The sequence below is a fragment of the Hyperolius riggenbachi genome, chromosome 3 (assembly GCF_040937935.1).
Source record: "Hyperolius riggenbachi isolate aHypRig1 chromosome 3, aHypRig1.pri, whole genome shotgun sequence".
In the NCBI taxonomy this organism is placed as follows: domain Eukaryota; kingdom Metazoa; phylum Chordata; class Amphibia; order Anura; family Hyperoliidae; genus Hyperolius; species Hyperolius riggenbachi.
In genome coordinates, this window is record NC_090648.1 from 456,367,288 (window position 1) to 456,387,230 (window position 19,943).

Consider the following 19,943-nt stretch of genomic DNA (forward strand, 5'->3'; position numbering starts at 1 on the left):
TGCGCACCAGCCCTAAATACATACAGGGTGCATTTATCTCTGTTTTCCTTCTGACCTGTTCTAGAGTTCATGTCCACGTTAAGATGCCATGGGGCCCTTGGCAAGGTAGTAGACCACCCCTTGTGGACCTTTTGGTAAGCTGAAGTGGAGAGAAGTCAAAGGAAGTGGTAGGTGGGGCCCATGATACCCACTAGGCCCCAAGCATCTGCCTAGGTTGCCTGGTGGATGATCCTGCACTACAATTAGGCCAAATCACGATCACGGGTCCTGCAGAATTCTTGGAGCGAGTCAATGCAAAAGTATAGGAACTCTGCAAAATAATTTCTCAATCATGATTTTACAGCCCAAAACAAAACAAAATTGAAAATAAAACATCCATAAAAACCAAAGTGCATTTGAGGGACCAATCAGGTTGTAAATTGCTAATCGCCATTTCTAATCGTTCCACAAATCGCTAGCACTAAAATAAATTGCTTCTAAAACTACTGGAAATCTCTACCAAAAAAGAGTGTCTGTAAGGCTCAACACACACCATACAATCTTGGTTGTTCAATCCTACCATTTTCATGTAGTATAAGAGCTTATCCAATCAATCATTCAAGGTATTTTCAATCTGTTGGCCCTTATACTACATAGATTTGGTAAATCTGTACAACCAAGATTGTATGGTGTGTGTTGAGCTTAAGAGTGATTAGAGTTCTGCAGTGGGCACCTGGCTTAAGACAAGACAAGACAAGACAAATATATCGCGCTTTTAAGAGGATCTTTTAAGACTAGTGATGTTTATAGAATATGCAGATTTCCATTTGACAGAAGTGGACAGGCAGCTACTCAGATTCAGGTACTTCCAATAGGTTATATTAGTCAGATTACCCTTCTGTTTTGTGGGGGCTGCCATCTTGATTTCTGCAAGATTTAAAAAAAGATCTTGCCTGTGTGTGTGCACATTTAACCTCCTTTCTATTCTTTCCAGATTTCCATTTCTGAAAGTGGTACAATGTTTTCTCTGGAAAGAATCAGATTGCTAAGTATGGTCGGCCAGAGAGCCCCCCAGTTTAGGTGGCTAGAGAGTGACCCCAGTACAGGTATCAGAGTGTACCCCACCCACCCTCCCCCGCCCCCATTATGGGTAGCCAGTAAGTTCCCTTACTCCCCCATTATAAAAAGCCAGAGAGGTCCCCAAAGTATCAGTAAGAAAACAGTGTCCCTCCTTTTAACCCCTCCGACCGCCTAACGCCGATTGACGTCGGGAGGGTGGCAGCCTCAGGACTGCCTAACAACGAAAGGCGTCAAGCCCTGGGACGGGGTTTTGCAGGAGATAGGTGCGCATCTCCGCTTGAATGACAGAGCTCCGCTCCGTTATCAGTCTGCCAGCGCCGATCGCTGCTCGGAGACTGTTAGATGGTGCTGTCAATTTACATTGTAAATTGCTGTGTCACTTGGTTGTCCCCTGGAGAGGATCAGGGGCGATCGGCTCTCATAGGCTGATACATATGACAGCCGATCGCTGTCATTGGCTGGCGGGGGAAGAAGTGATGACAGGGAAATAAATTAAAGAAAAAATACAACATTTTATTACAAAAATATACTCTCATAAATTATTAAAAGAAGAAAAACACTGCCTGCAGTGGCGATCAGAGCCCACCAACAGAAAGCTCTGTAAGGAGGGGGGTGCTATTCGGCTGCTAGTTGGTATGGCTCTGCAGCTACCTTTTAAAGCTGCAGAGCCCTGAATTGCAAAAAATAGCCTGGTCACTAGGGGGGTGTTAACCTATGGTCCTCAAGTGGTTAAAGGAGTATTGTAGGGGGGTAGGAGGAAAAGAGTTGTACTTACTTGGGGCTTCTAATGGTCCCCCACAAATGTTCTGTGCCCGTGCAGCCACTCACCAATGCTCCGGTCCCCGCCACCGGTTCACTTCCGGAATTGGCGGCTTTAAAGTCACAAACCACTGCACCTGCGCAGCAGAGTCCTCGCTCCTGCAGTACGCGCAGTACGGTCTGCTCCTGGTGATGTCAATGGGAGCAAGGACGCGGCTGCGCAGGCGCAGTGGTTTGTGACCTTAAAGTCGCAAATTCTGGAAGTGGACCGCCGGCGGGGAACAGTAGCATCGGTGAGTGGCTGAATGGGCACAAGACATCTGCGGGGGACCGTTAGAAGCCCCAGGTAAGGCCAACTCTTTTTCCCCTACAGTACTCCCTTAAAGGAAGCCAGAGAGCTCCCACAAGTGCTTCCCAATGTTTCCAGAAAGTGCTTCCCCCTCCCTCAGTATAGGTAGCCAGAAGGTCCCCCCTCCCCAACTTTAGCCAAAAAGTTCTCCCGCATTTTGGTAGCCAAAGAGCACCCTACACCCCCCACCCCCACCCCCCCCGGGCAGGTAGCCAAAGAGTGCTTCCCCTTCCCTCAGTATAGGTAGTTGGGAGGTGTCACCTTTATTCAGTATAAGTTGTCAGATGTGCCCCCCCCCCCATACCCTATGCAGAGATTGCCCAAGAGGCTGTAGATCACTCACCTTCCCAGGATCTGGCCATATGGTGGACTCTATGTCTATGCTGAGATCGCCCTCTGTTGCCATGTGATGGATGGCAATCGAGGCATAGAGATGGCGAGCCACAGAGAAGAAGGGCTGCTGCAGCTGCATCCCGGGAAGGTGAGTGAAACTAGAGCTTTTGCTGCACACTTTGCACACAGCCATCCTGGCGGTATGCACGAGTATAGCTCGGAGTAACTACTAATTGCTGCTAAAAGTAACCCCGAGCTAAACTCGGGAATACTGCCAAGGACCTTCATCAAGCAACTGTTAATTAGTCAACCTTTCTGGGGTAACCCACAGGAGAACTGTGAATATTTGCCACTTATTAGCTGGTTAGAAGTCCAAATTGGCTGAATTGGCTAAATGCTCTCCAATCTTAGGAAATGAACTACAGTTTTACATCATAGCAATTCACCTCTCCTTTATGCCCCCCCTCCCCCAACCAACAGGTCCTTTGATGATCCAAAACCCCAGACAATACACAGCGAGGTCGAGACGCTCTCCACCTTTAATCCTGCGGAATGGAGCTTCCTCTGCCCAGGCTAAGTGTTTATGTGCAGAAAGAGGCGGCATGCCAAGAACCCAACTCCTGCCAAAACTATTTCCCCTCTGGACTGTACAGTGTGTGCCGCACACCCGCCCTGAGTGCGACTCTCCCGCTCACCATTATATCACCCCGGCTGTAGTGCGGACAGACGCCATTCATCCCCCAAACACCGCAGCGCTTGGCTGCACATGGTCCTCGCCTGTCTACACGGCTAACATGTGTTCACCTCATACATGAGCTCATGTGTGCTCACCTCGTACACGGGTTCGTGTGTGCTCACCTCGTACATGGGCTCATGTGTGCTCACCTCATACATGGGCTCATGTGTGCTCACCTCATACATGGGCTCATGTGTGCTCACCTCATACATGGGCTCATGTGTGCTCACCTCATACACGGGCTGAGGGCTCATGTGTGCTCACCTCATACATGGGCTCATGTGTGCTCACCTCATACACGGGCTCATGTGTGCTCACCTCATACACGGGCTCATGTGTGCTCACCTCATACACGGGCTGAGGGCTCATGTGTGCTCACCTCATACACGGGCTCATGTGTGCTCACCTCATACATGAGCTCATGTGTGCTCACCTCATACATGGGCTCATGTGTGCTCACCTCATACACGGGCTCATGTGTGCTCACCTCGTACACGGGCTCATGTGTGCTCACCTCATACATGGGCTCATGTGTGCTCACCTCATACACGGGCTCATGTGTGCTCACCTCATACACGGGCTGAGGGCTCATGTGTGCTCACCTCATACACGGGCTGAGGGCTCATGTGTGCTCACCTCGTACATGGGCTCATGTGTGCTCACCTCATACATGGGCTCATGTGTGCTCACCTCATACACAGGCTCATGTGTGCTCCCCTCATACACGGGCTCATGTGTGCTCACCTCATACATGGGCTCATGTGTGCTCACCTCATACATGGGCTCGTGTGTGCTCACCTCATACATGGACTCATGTGTGCTCACCTCGTACATGGGCTCGTGTGTGCTCACCTCATACACAGGCTCATGTGTGCTCCCCTCATACATGGGCTCATGTGTGCTCACCTCATACACAGGCTCATGTGTGCTCCCCTCATACATGGGCTTATGTGTGCTCACCTCATACATGGGCTCATGTGTGCTCACCTCATACATGGGCTCGTGTGTGCTCACCTCATACATGGGCTCATGTGTGCTCACCTCATACACGGGCTCATGTGTGCTCACCTCATACATGGGCTCATGTGTGCTCACCTCATACATGGGCTCATGTGTGCTCACCTCATACATAGGCTCATGTGTGCTCACCTCATACATGGGCTGAGGGCTCATGTGTGCTCACCTCATACATGGGCTCATGTGTGCTCACCTCATACACGGGCTCATGTGTGCTCACCTCGTACACGCGCTCATGTGTGCTCACCTCATACACGGGCTGAGGGCTCATGTGTGCTCACCTCATACATGGGCTCATGTGTGCTCACCTCGTACATGGGCTCATGTGTGCTCACCTCGTACATGGGTTCATGTGTGCTCACCTCATACATGGGCTCATGTGTGCTCACCTCATACACGGGCTGAGGGCTCATGTGTGCTCACCTCATACATGGGCTCATGCGTGCTCACCTCGTACACGGGCTCATGTGTGCTCACCTCATACATGGACTCGTGTGTGTTCACCTCATACATGGGCTCGTGTGTGCTCACCTCATACACAGGCTCATGTGTGCTCACCTCATACACGGGCTCATGTGTGCTCACCTCATACACAGGCTCATGTGTGCTCACCTCATACATGGGCTCGTGTGTGCTCACCTCATACATGGGCTCGTGTGTGCTCACCTCATACACGGCCTCATGCGTGCTTACCTCATACATGGGCTCATGCGTGCTCCTCTCATGCACGGGCTCATGTGTGCTCCCCTCATGCGCGGGCTCATGTGTGCTCCCCTCATACACAGGCTCATGTGTGCTCCCCTCATACATGGGCTCATGTGTAGGGATGGTCGTAAATTTCCGATTCCGTGGTAAATCCGCATTCCACCATTGCCAATTACCGATTCCGCTACCAATTTCCGCATTCCAATGCGGCATTTGCGCCGGAAATCGCGGAAATTCCGCCCGACTTTAACATCGATTTTCTCAAAAACTATAAGGTATTTTTGAAAACTTTTTTTTGTATCTTGTTCACAAAATCTGAACATTTGGTGTTTTTAGGACTTACAAGGGCTTTGCTATTAACCGTTAAAGTCAGCGGATTTTTACTGTAATGTAAAATGCAGAAAATAGGCAGATGCAGATTTTCGCGGTTAATAGCAAAGCCCCCGTGAGTCCTAGAAACACCAAATTTTCAGGGATTATTAAACTGAACCTTGTGAACGGTTCAGTACTAGCTCATGCATGGAATGGAGTCTCCGTCCCTATGGGCGATAAATGGAGTCTCTGTCCCTATGAGTGAGGGAAAGAAAGTCCCTATGGACGAGGAATGGAGTCTCGGCCCCTGTGGGCGAGGAATGAAGTCTTGGTCCCTGCGGGTGAGGGATGGAGTCTTGGTCCATGTGAGCAAGGAATGGAGTCTTAGCCTTTGTGGGCGAGGGAGAGAGTCTTGGTCCCTGTGGGAGAGGGATGGTATCTCGGTCCCTGCGGGTGAGGAGTGGAGTCTCGGTTGCTGAGAATGAGGGATGGAGTCTCAGGCTCTGTGGGGGAGGGATAGAGTCTTGGTCCCTGTGGGAGAGGGATGGTATCTCGGTCCCTGCGGGTGAGGAGTGGAGTCTCGGTTGCTGAGGATGAGGGATGGAGTCTCAGGCTCTGTGGGGGAGGGATGGAGTCTTGGTCCCTGTGGGAGAGGGATGGAGTCTCGGTTGCTGAGGATGATGGATGGAGTCTCAGGCTCTGTTGGGGAGGGATGGAGTCTTGATCTCTGTGGATAAGGGATGGCGTCTCAGGCTCTGTGGGTTGAGGGATGGTATCTCGGTCCCAGCGGGTGAGGGATGGAGTCTCGGTTACTGAGGATGAGGGATGGAGTCTCAGTCCCCGTGGATGAGGGATGGAGTCTCAGTCCCCGTGGATGAGGGATGGAGTCTCAGGCTCTGTGGGGTAGGGATGGAGTCTTGGTCTCTGTCGATAGGGGATGGCGTCTCAGTGGGCGAGGGAAAGCATCTCAATCCCTGTGAGTGAGGGGTGGAATCTCAGTCCCTGTGGGAAAGGGACGATGAAGTCTTACCCCTAATGGGCAACAATACTCAACAATACTCATCCATGTGTACACATTTAGTTAGCAGTTTGTATTGAGCAACCTTCTGCGGCTTCAAATGCTGCTTTACAGGAGATTTCCATGAAATGTCACAAGATTGGACAGCAGCTATCAATAGGTGATGGAGCGCTTGTGGCCGCACCAGGGCTCCTGGACCTGAGGGGCCTCATGGGTCTTCCCCAGTTTCTGCTTTAGCTCTTTATTAGCATTGACACTGTACTGCTAATAATCACCTCTATATGTGATTTTAAATAGTGGTAATCATTAACAAACTATTCCTTTTCCTCTGCCAACACTTCCCTCAACCAGTGGCTGGCCTAGGGAAAGTTGGTTTTGATAGTCTGTATCTTGCCATTATTATTTGTACAGTGATTGGAGGCGCAGTGTATAATTTGCACTTGGGCCCATGGCTCTGGACTATGCCCCATTGGAGTGGGCATTCCATAGAAATAAGGTGTGATTTAAGCCTTATAAAGAAAAAGCTATCAGAGATAGACGTTTTAAACACTCTTTTCAGCCACTTTGACTTATCCGATATGAAGTCATGTGATAACAGAAAGAAACGCTGGCTGGGTTCTCTGTGAAGGGAATATATTTATCCTTGTTCACATGTCAGGAGATGTAAAAACACCTTCTGAAAGTCCTGTCAACCCTCACTTCCCCATGTTAGACAGTGTTTATCATAGATGAGGAACATAAACACACTCTCTAGCTAGCAGGCCACTCTTGTCATCTAAATGAGTCAGGAGAAAACAACTGAAGCCCATGAGAGTGTCAAGGAAGATACATAGTTTTAGCCTCTGACCTGGCTGGAGGGAGGATTCAGATGTGTGATTCTGACACTACTAAGGGCAAGTCCACACTAGGAATCGGGAGTGATTTTTCCGCGATATACGGAAAAATCACTGGACAAAGTAGCGTTTTGGGATTAGTGGTTCTATACATGCTAAACGCGATCGCTCCAGATTCGCCAGCAAACTGCCGCAGGTAACACGTTCACGATTAGCGATAATCGCAAAACACCCGAGATTGCAGCAGTGACAACACTGCCATAGACTACAATAGGACTAGGTTTGTGGTTAGTGGTAATCGTGCGATTCCCGCTTAGGCCCGGTTCACATTAGCGTTTTTTTGCGGAACGTAACCGGAACGTATACTGTACAAGCAGAACGGATGTGAAAGGATCCAATGTTGGACCTATGGATCCATTCACATGTGTCCGTTGGTACGGATATGATCTGTACCTTCCGTTCCCCGGACCTAAAAATTGCTGCAGGCCCTAATTTTCAGGACTGTTCTGCCCAGCGGAACGGAACCGGACAAAAAATGCTGCAGCATTGGGGCAATGGAGAATGGAACGTTTCTTCACACTAGTGAATAAACGGACTGTTCCACGGGGGATGGGGGGATGTGGCGACGCCAACCTGAGAGGCAGGAGGGTAAAGGAGGGTGCAGCAGCCAGGCGGGTGGGTGAGGGAGGGTAAAATACATACCTAATGCTCTTTTGAAGCCGGCGGTAGAGGCTTCCGTCTGTGTAGTCACAGCGGAAGAAGAGGAAGCCTCTACCGCCGGCTTCAAAAAAGCATTAGGCATGTAATTAACGGCAAACTGAGTGAAAACTGATCCGATCGATCGTTGATCAGATGCGTTTTCACTTTCTGTTTGGCAGTGTACACAAAGCCACGCGGATCCAGTGAAGCGGAGACTGGATCCACTCACCTGATACGTTTGACTCAAAGCGCTAATATGAATCGAGCCTTAGATGTGAATGGGGCCCAGGGCCGGGCCGAGGCAGAGGCTGGAGAGGCTCCAGCCTCAGGGCGCAGTGTAGAAGGGGATGCACAATTCATTCAGCTGTCATTCCCAATTGTGTTTGAAGCAGAAATAAATAAGAAAAGGGGCATACATGATAGTGACTGCAAGCCAGATAACTATAGATTAAGGTGTTGGAGCCTTGGGGCGCCTCTTAGTCTAATAGCAATCAGTGTGTGACGGCTGGGGTGGGAGGGATGGAGGGGCGCACTTTGGTGTCTCAGCCTTGGGTGCTGGAGGACCTTGTCCCGGCTCTGATGGGGCCTAACAGATATATCAGCAGGGCAGCCACGTAGCTGACGCTTTTTAAAAGGGCATACATATGGCGGGCTCCATATCTTATTCCCTGCAGCACTTGAAACAAGAAGAAAAACCGAGAGCCCAATATAGTGCAGAAAGTCTAACAATTGTTGGCGAAATGATTAACAGATGTGAATATACTCACAAACACGGGTTACCACATAGGCAACCACTTGAAATGCAGGTGGGGAGCATTAGAACTTGACCCCACTCAGGTTTAAGAAGTCGCTCTCTGTAGATAGAAAGAAGGGGACAGTCCCCTCCACCCAAGGTGGACTATATACTGTGCAAATTTGGACAGAGGCGCCAGGCAGGTTAAAATGATATAAAAACAACTAAAAAGGAGGAGTACAGGTGGACTTACCTCCTGAAATGATGGACAATCGAGATTGTTCAAATCGCAAATATCAATTTATTTTGGCACAGTGCCAAAATAAATTGTTATTTGCGATTTGAACAATCTCAATTGTCCATCATTTCAGGAGGTAAGTCCACCTGTACTCCTCCTTTTTAGTTGTTTTTAGATCATTTTAACCTGCCTGGCGCCTCTGTCCAAATTTGCACAGTATATTATTCCCTGCAGGGTCACTTTTACTGTGCCCATACACCCACCGATCTGCCACCAGACCGACCATTAGATAAACCCCTCTCTGCCCGAATGTGATCAGGAGGAATTTATTGCCTGCACACACACTGCACAGTGATTTTCAATAGATTTCAACATGAAATCTATTAAGCCCAATCTACACGATACGATTCTATTTACGATCTGATTAAATCCGACATGTCCAATCAGGATTCGATTCAATTCAATTTGCCATTGTTTTGCAATGATCGGACATGTCGGATTTAATCAGATCGTAAATAGAATCGTAATCGAATCGTAAATAGAATCGTATCGTGTAGATTGGGCTTTAGAATTCACCCTGCTGCCGCTGCCCATGTGTATGTGTCTCCTCCCCCCCATGTCCGGTGTTGAAGGGTCACCTCTGCACAGCGGGACTCCAGGCCTCCTTTGCTGTCAGTGCAAGCCCCTGTACCATGTGACACCGTCGCATGTAGGGACATTGCTACATGAACCAGTGCCACATGGTACAGGTGCTCGCAGTGACGCCAGAGGAGGGCAGGAGTCGGACTGGCGGACAGGTGAGCCTTCAAAACAACAAGTAATTGTGCATTATTATCGCCACGCACTCGATCAAGCCCTTATGATAGAGATTTCCTATCCTTGTGACCGACTTCGGGCGGAAATCAATTGGGTCCTCATGCTGCATGCATCGATTCAATAAGATTATTGGATCGGAAGGTCGATCGGCCCACAACATTGATTAATGTATGGGTACGCTTAGTCTAGGTTCACACATAACATGTGTACAGTTCCGTTCCTGACAGTTTTCATCAGTCTTGTATCAGTTTTCTATGGCTGGTGTAACACATAAAATGTGTACAGTTCCGTTCCTGTCAGTTTTCATCATTCTTGTATCAGTTTTCTATGGCTGGGTTCACACATAAAATGTGTACAGTTCTGTTCCTGTCAGTTTTCATCAGTTTTGTATCAGTCTTCTATGGCTGGGTTCACACATGTGATCAACAACAAAACATTTGTAAAGTATTCTCTCCTGTAAAATCCAAATCGCAATGTGTACAGTTCCTGTCTCTCAAAACAGATAGAAAACTGATGCAAACTGACAGGACAGGAACAGAACTGTACACATTTTTATGTGTGAACCCAGCCTTACAGGATCTGGTCATGTGACCTGAAGCTATCACACTGAAGAAGGTAAAATCAGGCTCTATGGGCAGGACTGCAGCTTGTCTGGGCATCACAATGACTATCAAGCAGTAAATGGGCGTGGCACACATTGGGCTTGATTTACTAACTCATATCACGGCCATTTTCATGCACATTTGCGGTAGCAAATTATCGCGTGCAATTGCAAATTTTTGCGTGACAATTCACGATTGTGCACGATAATTCGCGAATGTGAAAATGCACGTGAAAACGCCCATGATATGAGTTATCACAGTTTAGTGAATCAAGCCCATAGAAGCACTTGAGAAATTCACAGCCTGTAGCTCTGGATGTCTGACCCACGACCCCTGTCCAGTTATTATAAATGTGATGTATTTGCTATTACCAGAAGTTTCTGCATAGAAGAATCCAGTCTCTGCCACGGATGGCTGCACCGGATTAGGGGTGCGTGTGACAAGAGATGGGCTTTGATAATAGCGAGGCAAGCGAGGCCCCTTCTGAGAAACGTGACAGAAATAGGATGGAAGTTATTCTCCTGAGGCCCAGAAAATGTGATTCTATATGGAATGTAACATGTGACTCCCAATATAACATGTGGCATACAATGTACTTTCCACATAAAACTGCTCCACTCCTGCTGGATGGAAGAAACACCCCAAGACTGTGTTCAATTCCAAGTCAGGTTGTGAAGAGAAAGACCCTGTGCTTCCACTTCAGGGCTGGTCGACACTCTGCGATTGCCCGCCATATGCCCGGGATCGTGTTCCATACACAGAATGTATATGCGTTTATGTTTCACATATACAAAACTCATATGCATTTTCTATGCGTTTTTCACGAGTTTTACAATTGTGTTTTATGCAAATGAATAGGAAGACAATAGGAAGCAGAAAACAATTTTTTTTACAAAGACGCATATAAAAACACACGGAAAAGGCATGAAAAACGCATACCATTGTGTTTGCATTGACTTTCATCATGTGCGTTTTTGATAATGCACACATATAAAATGCATTTGCCTTTTTTATATACTATTATTTAGTATTTATATAGCGCCGACATCTTACACAGCGCTGTACAGAGTATAGTGTCTTGTCACTAACTGTCCCTCAGAGGAGCTCACAATCTAATCCCTACTATAGTCCTATGTCTATGTATGTATCTTGTAGTGTATGTATTGTAGTCTAAGGCCAATTTAGGGGGAAGCCAATTAACTTATCTGTATGTTTTTGGGATGTGGGAGGAAACCGGAGTGCCCGGAGAAAACCCACGTAGACACAGGGAAAGCATACAAACTCCTTGCAGATAGTACCCTGGCTGGGATTCAAACATGGGACCCAGCGCTGCAAGGCAAGAGCGCTAACCACTATGCCACCGTGTGGCCGTTTTTTTCCTGCGGCCCACAGACTTCCATTAGCGGCAAAAACACAGCGTTTTCCGCAACGCTAGCGTTTCTGCTAAGTGTGCACCTAGCCAAAAACATACAGATAAGTTAATTGGTTTCCCTCTAAATTGGTCCTAGACTGCGATACATACACTACACAATACATCCATATATGACTATGGTAGTGACTAGATTGTGAACCCCTCTGAGGGACAGTTAAATGATAAGACTGTATACTCTGTACAGAGCTGCAGAAGATTTCGCCACTATATAAATACTAAATCAGGGCTGGTTCACACTGGGTGCTTTTTCTGCACTTTGCTGATCGCCGGCGATCCGCAAAGCGCTGCTGCTAATGTATCCACAGCGTTTTGGGTGCGATTGCGCTGTGATTCTCGTTCTATTGAACGGGAATCACAAGCGCAAATCATGGAGAATCGTGAGACTTTGCCCGTGAATCGTTGGCTCAAAAGACTCGGAGAAGGTTGTTTAGTCTCGAGATAACAGAGTTGAACCTTGCAGTGCATCCCATTGACCTTGAATATTCAGCGTTTTTTACCTGTAGATCATAGACTTCCATTACCGGCAAAAACGCAGCGTTTTCCGTAATGCTAGAGTTTCTGCTATGAGTGCTCCCAGGCTCTCTGATTCCATGTGCAGCCACAGCCCCCATTCCATGTGCAGCCCCACATGTGTAGCAGCCCTCTGATTCCATGTGCAGCCACAGCCCCCATTCCATGTGCAGCCCCACATGTGTAGCAGCCCTCTGATTCCATGTGCAGCCACAGCCCCCATTCCATGTGCAGCCCCACATGTGTAGCAGCCCTCTGATTCCATGTGCAGCCACAGCCCCCATTCCATGTGCAGCCACACATGTGTAGCATCCCTCAGATTCCATGTGCAGCCACAGCCCCCATTCCATGTGCAGCCACACATGTGTAGCAGCCCTCTGATTCCATGTGCAGCCACAGCCCCCATTCCATGTGCAGCCACACATGTAAAGCAGCCCGAAAATTCAATGTGCAGCTACAGCCCCCATTCCATGTGCAGTCACACATATGTAGCATCCGTCTGATTCCATGTGCAGCCACAGCCCCCATTCCATGTGCAGCCACACATGTGTAGCAGCCCTCTGATTCCATGTGCAGCTACAGCCCCCATTCCATGTGCAGCCACACATGTGTAGCAGCCCTCTGATCCATGTGCAGCCACAGCCCCCATTTCATGTGCAGCCCCACATGTGCAGCAGCCCTCTGATTCCATGTGCAGCAACAGCCCCCATTCCATGTGCAGCCCCACGTGTAGCAGCCCTCTGATTCCATGTGCAGCCACAGCCCCCATTCCATGTGCAGCCACACATGTGTAGCAGCCCTCTGATTCCATGTGCAGCCACAGCCCCCATTCCATGTGCAGCCACACATGTGTAGCAGCCCTCTGATTCTATGTGCAGCCACAGCCCCCATTCCATGTGCAGCCACAGCCCCCATTCCATGTGTAGCAGCCCTCTGATTCCATGTGCAGCCACAGCCCCCATTCCATGTGCAGCCCCACATGTGTAGCAGCCCTCTGATTCTATGTGCAGCCACAGCCCCCATTCCATGTGCAGCCACACATGTGTAGCAGCCCTCTGATTCCATGTGCAGCTACAGCCCCCATTCCATGTGCAGCCACACATGTGTAGCATCCCTCTGATTCCATGTGCAGCCACAGCCCCCATTCCATGTGCAGCCACACATGTGTAGCAGCCCTCTGATTCTATGTGCAGCCACAGCCCCCATTCCATGTGCAGCCCCACATGTGCAGCAGCCCTCTGATTCCATGTGCAGCAACAGCCCCCATTCCATGTGCAGCCCCACATGTGCAGCAGCCCTCTGATTCCATGTGCAGCAACAGCCCCCATTCTATGTGCAGCCCCACATGTGCAGCAGCCCTCTGATTCCATGTGCAGCAACAGCCCCCATTCCATGTGCAGCCCCACATGTGTAGCAGCCCTCAGATTCCATGTGCAGCCACAGCCCCCATTCCATGTGCAGCCACACATGTGTAGCAGCCCTCTGATTCCATGTGCAGCCACAGCCCCCATTCCATGTGCAGCCACAGCCCCCATTCCATGTGTAGCAGCCCTCTGATTCTATGTGCTGCCACAGCCCTCATTCCATGTGCAGCCCCACATTTTTAGCAGCCCTCTGATTCCATGTGCAGCCACAGCCCCCATTCCATGTGCAGCTACAGCCCCCATTCCATGTGCAGCTACAGCCCCCATTCTCTGTGCAGCCCCACATATGTAGCAGCCCTCTGATTCCATGTGCAGCCACAGCCCCCATTCTATGTGTAGCCCCACATGTGTAGCAGCCCTCAGATTCCTTGTGCAGCCACAGCCCCCATTCCATGTGCAGCCCCACATGTGTAGCAGCCCTCAGATTCCTTGTGCAGCCACAGCCCTCATTCCATGTGCAGCCACAGCCCTCATTCCATGTGCAGCCACATATGTGTAGCAGCCCTCTGATTCCATGTGCTGCAGTCTTTTCTCCCCTTGCCCTGTGCAGCTACAACCTCAAATCAACAGGCAGCCCCTCCATGCCCATGTGTGCCCTCCTAGGTGCAGCAGTAGCTGGCATTCTCTGCTCAGCAACCCCCCCGCCCCCATCCAGACACCTCCCCTCTCCCATGTGCAGCAGCTGCCATGCGTACCTCCCCTCTTCCATGCGTACATATCCTAGGGCAGCAGCCCCTGCTCCATATGCAGCCTTCTATTTCCTTTTGCACCCACCCTTTACCATTACTATTATTATTAAAGGACACCTGTGTGAAAACTGCTCCTGGGGGTACTTACCTCAGGAGGGGGAAGCCTCTGGATCCGAATGAGGCTTCCCCATCCTGGCGCGCCAGCACTGGAGGTCCCCGAACGGCAGAGAGGTAAATATTTACCTTCAGGTCTCCAGTGCAGGTGCAGTAGCTGCTTTCCAATGGACTCCGCCGTAAATAGCAGAGCCCAATTAGGTCTGCTCTTCTGTGCAGGTGACTCGATTACTAGAGCGGACCCGATTGGGCTTGGCTGTTTCTGCCGGAGCCCACCAGAAAGCCGCTACTGCACTTGTGCTGGAGCCCTGAATGTAAATATTGCTGTGCCTGTGCATGTTTGTCGGGGGAATTTTTGGGAGAGCCATCATCCTCAAGGCTACAGAGGATGGAGGAAGCCTTCCCCCTCCTGAGGTAAGTACCCAATAGGGACTGTTTTTTGTTACAGGTGTTCTTTAAACCATAACTTCCCTGCCACACCCCTTAGCAACGCATACCCCTAGTGATTCGTCAGCAAAAGATGTAATTTTAGGATGCAAACCACACTGGTCCTCTCTATCATCTCTAGTTCTTCTATCATCACTAGTTTTTCTTCATATTAACATTTGAAATTAAGAAATATGAATGGAAATTAAGTTTGGAGTCAATTAAACACATTTCTCAGTAGAAAAATACATAGGTTTACCCAGTTCTGTACATCAGTCCTGAAAGAGGGACAAATAAGGAAGAAACAGGGACAGAGAGATTTGGTTCCTAAAGAGGGACTGTCCCTCCAAAAAAGGGACAGTTCGGAGCTGCATTAAGCTTTATTTATAAAGCGCTAACAAATTACGCAATGCTATACAACAAATGGGGAGACATTACATTAACTCATTTGGGACGGGAGCCTCTGGTCTCTTTAACCACTTAATGAAAAACAGATTAATAAAAACGTCCTGCTAGAGCCTCTTAATGTTTTATAAGTCAAACAGTGCTGCTGCCGCTGTCCGCGTGGACGTGCATGTTCCTGCGCGTGCAAGTGCGCGCCCATGCGTTCACGTGCGCGTGCCATTAGTGGGAAAAAAAACATAGAAAAAATACACCTTTATTTCCAAATACTGTATTGTCACCATACTTTGTACTAGGGACATAATTAAAATCTTGTGATAACCAGGACAAATAGGCAGATAAAATGTGTGGGTTTTATGTATAGTAGCAGTGTTTATATAACTATAGGGGATGAAATTAGAGAAATCGGGCTCTATTCATAAAAAAATTGTGGCGAAAAAACTCCTGGAGGGAAAATACCGCAGCGGTATTTTAGACTTCTGGGTGGTCATTCATAAAAATGTTGGCAGCTGCGATGCAAGAGCGGAGATCTCCCGCTGAAGGCTGGCGGTAAGCTGTCGGAAGGCATGCGGAAACACTTACGCCGGCAGAGTCGCTCCGTGCGCTGCTCTTTCTGGGAGGTCTGTCCCATTCACTTGTATGTAATCCGCAGGCTTCGAGGAAGCGGTATTTCCCGTCCACATACCGCTTCCTGTAATCTTTGTGAATGGCCATTTTGTTACTTTTTTCTAGATAAATCTAGAAAAACACTGCAGAAGGCGGAAATTTCTCGCTCTGCTGGAGGATTGTAGATTTTCATGCGGGAACAGCTTTTATGAATGCCCACTTTGCTAAATGGACGGGAAAGTCCGCTGTTTTGAGCGGAAAACTTGCGGTAACGGTTTATGAATAGAGCCCATAGTGTATTTTTTCATTTTTTCCTTGTTTTTTACCTTTAAAATGCATAGAAAATAAAGTAATAACTGAAAACAAATATCAACCCCAAAAAGCCCAATTGGTGGTGAAAAAAAACAAGATATAGATCATTTAATTGTGATTAGTAGTGATTAAGCTATTGGCAAATGAAAGGGATGAGCACTGAAAGGTGAAAATCGCTCGTCCGTTAGGGTAAAAACTGCTTTGGGGTGAAGTGGTTAAAGGGTACCAGAGAAGATATAAACTAAAAGTTTTATACATATCTGGGGCTTCCTCCAGCCCCATGAATACAAATCGCTCCCACGCCGCCGTCCTCAGTCTTCTGTATCACCGATACTGAGTCCTGTAACTTCAGACAGTCTGCGCAAGAGAAGTGCGCCCTCTACATATCAAGCAGCTGCATGGGGCTGGAGGAAGCCCCAGGTATGTATAAAGCTTTTAGTTTATATTGCCTTTGGTTTCCTTTAAGGACCAGAGGCTTTTTTTTTCCTTTCCAGATCAATTTGATTGGCTCATAGTGATCAGGACAGGAGCCAATAAAAATGTCTACTGACCGATAGGAGGAAGTTTGGCTGTCACATGACAGCTGAGTTTATTTCCTCCAGGAGCAGCGATTGGCTCGGGATAAAATCTACACTGCATCAAGAGAGCCACAGATGCGGCGTAGATTCTACTTATCGCAGCCCTGAACCGATAATTAAACAATGTTACACAGGGTCAGTACAGCAATAAACTCCGTTTACTATGCAGCCCCATACCTCCCAACTTTTTGAGATGAGAAAGAGGGACACTTAAGCCACACCCCGGACACACCCCTAATCACGCTCCCATCACACCCCTAGTCACGCATACAGTAAAGATTTCATAAGAATAATATGTTGTTTTCTAATTCAAATTACATTGGTCCTTCCTATCCTGGTTCAGTTTTCTTCATATTAACATTTTAAAACTAGTAATATATCAATTTAAAGGATGGGAATAAAGTTTAGAGTCAATCAAACACATTTTTTAGTAGAGAAATATATATATTTACATAGAAAGAAGGACAAAGTCCTGCAAGAGGGACAAATGTGGAGGAAAGAGGGACAGGGCTCCCAAAGAGGGACTGTCCCTCCGAAAGAGGGACAGTTGGGAGCTATGCAGCCCCCTCATAGACAGCATCCCTCCAAGGCTATTGCCCTTGTTGCCTTTGCAGAAAACCGGCCGTGCGAGCAAATACTTTGAATATGGTTCTCTAAAAAAAAACAAAAAAAAAACAATATCATTCTGAAATGATGTCTGTGTTTGTGGATAGTATAGCATATCCAATACCGACTGCAGCACGACCATGCTGCCTGCTAGGTTAACATTATGGAAACTTTTCAGCCACCAACGTCACCATGAAGGCGGAGCTCCTGGGGGCTCGTCTCCCAGCCCTGGCAGAATGAGCTGTTGTTTTGAACTTGAGAGAGCCTGTTTTTATAATCATACAGCAGAGCCCCCATCCACACAGCACATTCTCTCATCCCTACATGGAAACATGCAGCACAGCCTCCCCTTCTCTACCCACCCAGCAGCAGGATGAGCTCATTGTGTTCCCACCCCTGGGCTGGACAGAAAGGGGAGTCACACACTCCACTAGTTTAAAAAAAAGGAGCTCTTAAAACCCTGCAGTGTAGAAGCAGTTAGTTCAGTGGTACTAGGTGAGCTGGGATAATAGCAAGCTCTAGCAGCAGAGAGGAGGCTTTTGCATCTGAATAGGAGAGGATCCCACACTCAGCATCATGTCTGTATTGGCCAACACCGCTCTCCTGGCCCTCGTGCTAGTTATCGGAGACCTCTTAGAGACGGCGGAAAGCTGCACATGTGCCCCCAGCCACCCCCAGGACGCGTTCTGCAACTCCGACATCGGTAGGTGACATTCGACATTGCTGCAATTTAGCATTCATTCATTTCCAGGGATGCCCTGCTGCTAAACTGAGCTGCTAGATAGTGTACATATACTTAAAGTGAACCTGAAGTGATAGGTATATGGAGGCTGCCATGTTTATTTCCTTTTAAGCAATACCTGTTGCCTGGCATCCTGCTGATCTCTTTGGCTGCAGTAGTGTCTGGATCACACACCACAAAAAAGCATGCAGCTACACTTGTCAGATTTTTTGTCAGAAACATCTGATCTGCATGCTTGTTCAGGGTCTGGGATTATATATTAAGAGTCAGAGCATCAGCAGGTGTGCCAGGCAACAGGTATTGTGCAAAATTGAATAAATATGTCAGCCTCCATATTCCTCTCACTTCAAGTTCCCTTTAGTGTCTTAAAATGAGCCCCCTTATTAAAATGCTATGCACTTTTAAAGCAGTAGACTATTGCACTGTGTTAGCCATCATTTAAAGCAGTAGACTATTGCACTGTGTTAGCCATCATTTAAAGCAGTAGACTGTTGCACTGTGTTAGCCATCATTTAACCTTCCTGGCGGTAAGCCCGAACTGAGTTCGGGCTATGCCGCCGGAAGGCACCGCTCAGGCCCCGCTGGGCCGATTTGCATAATTTTTTTTTTGCTGCACGCAGCTAGCACTTTGCTAGCTGCGTGCAGTGCCCGATCGCCGCCGCTACCCGCCGATCCGCCGCAATTCCTCTCGCCGCGGCCGCCCCCCCCCCCCCAGACCCCGTGCGCTGCCTGGCCAATCAGTGCCAGGCAGCGCTATGGGGCAGATCGGAGTCCCCTCTGACGTCACGACGTCGATGACGTCGGTGACGTCATCCCGCCCGTCGCCATGGCGACGGGGGAAGCCCTCCAGGAGATCCCGTTCTTTGAACGGGATCTCCGGATCTCCGATCGCCGGCGGCGATCGGAGGGGCTGGGGGGATGCCGCTGAGCAGCGGCTATCATGTAGCGAGACTTTGTCTCGCTACATGAAAAAAAAAAAAAAAAAATTTAAAAAAAAAGATTTGCTGCCCCCTGGCGATTTTTTTGCAAACCGCCAGGAGGGTTAAAGCAGTAGACTGTTGCACTGTGTTAGCCATCAGAAAGTTTTGAATTAGGATGATGCCATTTATTGGCCAACTTTAAAAGATTCAGAGAGTAAACCTTTGATATAGTAATACCTTCTTCAGACTCTCATCTTGGGTACTTTTTTTTGTGAATGTACAGTAAATATTTTGCTTTGTGTTTATCTTTTCAAAACATTTTTGTAGCATTTGGTTGTTAGTCAAATACAATGATATAACTCCTTTATGGGGTACTGTTGGGTGCTACAACCTTTCTAAGCTTGTAATTTGTCACCCGTGAAATGTGCAATATATTCTGTTACTGATATTAAACTAGCTGCAGCGTGTGCTGAACTCTGTCATGCCCACTGTTTTGTAAATTCAGCCCCCAACACTCTCTCTCTGGTTGTAAAAAGTTTCTCTACTCTCCTTACCAACCCTGTGCATGTGTTATCAGAACTTCAGTAAGCACTGGTTATAGTGATACGGTAAGTCTTTTTGAAATATACATAATCAAAAGGTCATGATGGTCAATTTAAGATCAGTCATGCAAATGTGATATTTCTAATTATTTTAAGCACTCTTAAAGTAGGAGTACCCTTTAAATTTGATTGCAATTAATGTTTTGGGGGATTTTTGAAGAAAACCTTTTCCTACCTACAGCAGCTGCAATGGTAACATTCCGATTTGTATAGCAAGGCACAGTGGAGTGTGGAGAGGGTTAACTTAGAATGCTGTAATCTGCCAAGACCTATTCTGTATTCAAGGCTGTAAAAGTTTTGCGCTTTAGGTCTGTTAAGTTAGTCACCAAACTTTCTGCTAAGCTATTTCATTTGTATTTTAAATAAACAGC

At 48.0% G+C, this 19,943-nt stretch overlaps 2 protein-coding genes across 2 annotated transcripts in view; one reads left to right on the forward strand and one right to left on the reverse strand.

Moving 5' to 3' along the window:
- Nucleotides 1-19,943, reverse strand: part of SYN3 (synapsin III) — a 520,265-nt gene that overhangs the window by 174,706 nt on the left and 325,616 nt on the right. The gene's annotated exons all lie outside the window — the stretch shown is intronic.
- TIMP3 (TIMP metallopeptidase inhibitor 3) overlaps nucleotides 17,759-19,943 on the forward strand; it is a 68,974-nt gene continuing 66,789 nt past the window's right edge. The window contains exon 1 of the mRNA XM_068277913.1: nucleotides 17,759-18,011. Coding sequence (XP_068134014.1) covers nucleotides 17,885-18,011 — 127 coding nt within the window. The 5' untranslated portion in view covers nucleotides 17,759-17,884. The remainder of the gene's footprint in view (nucleotides 18,012-19,943) is intronic.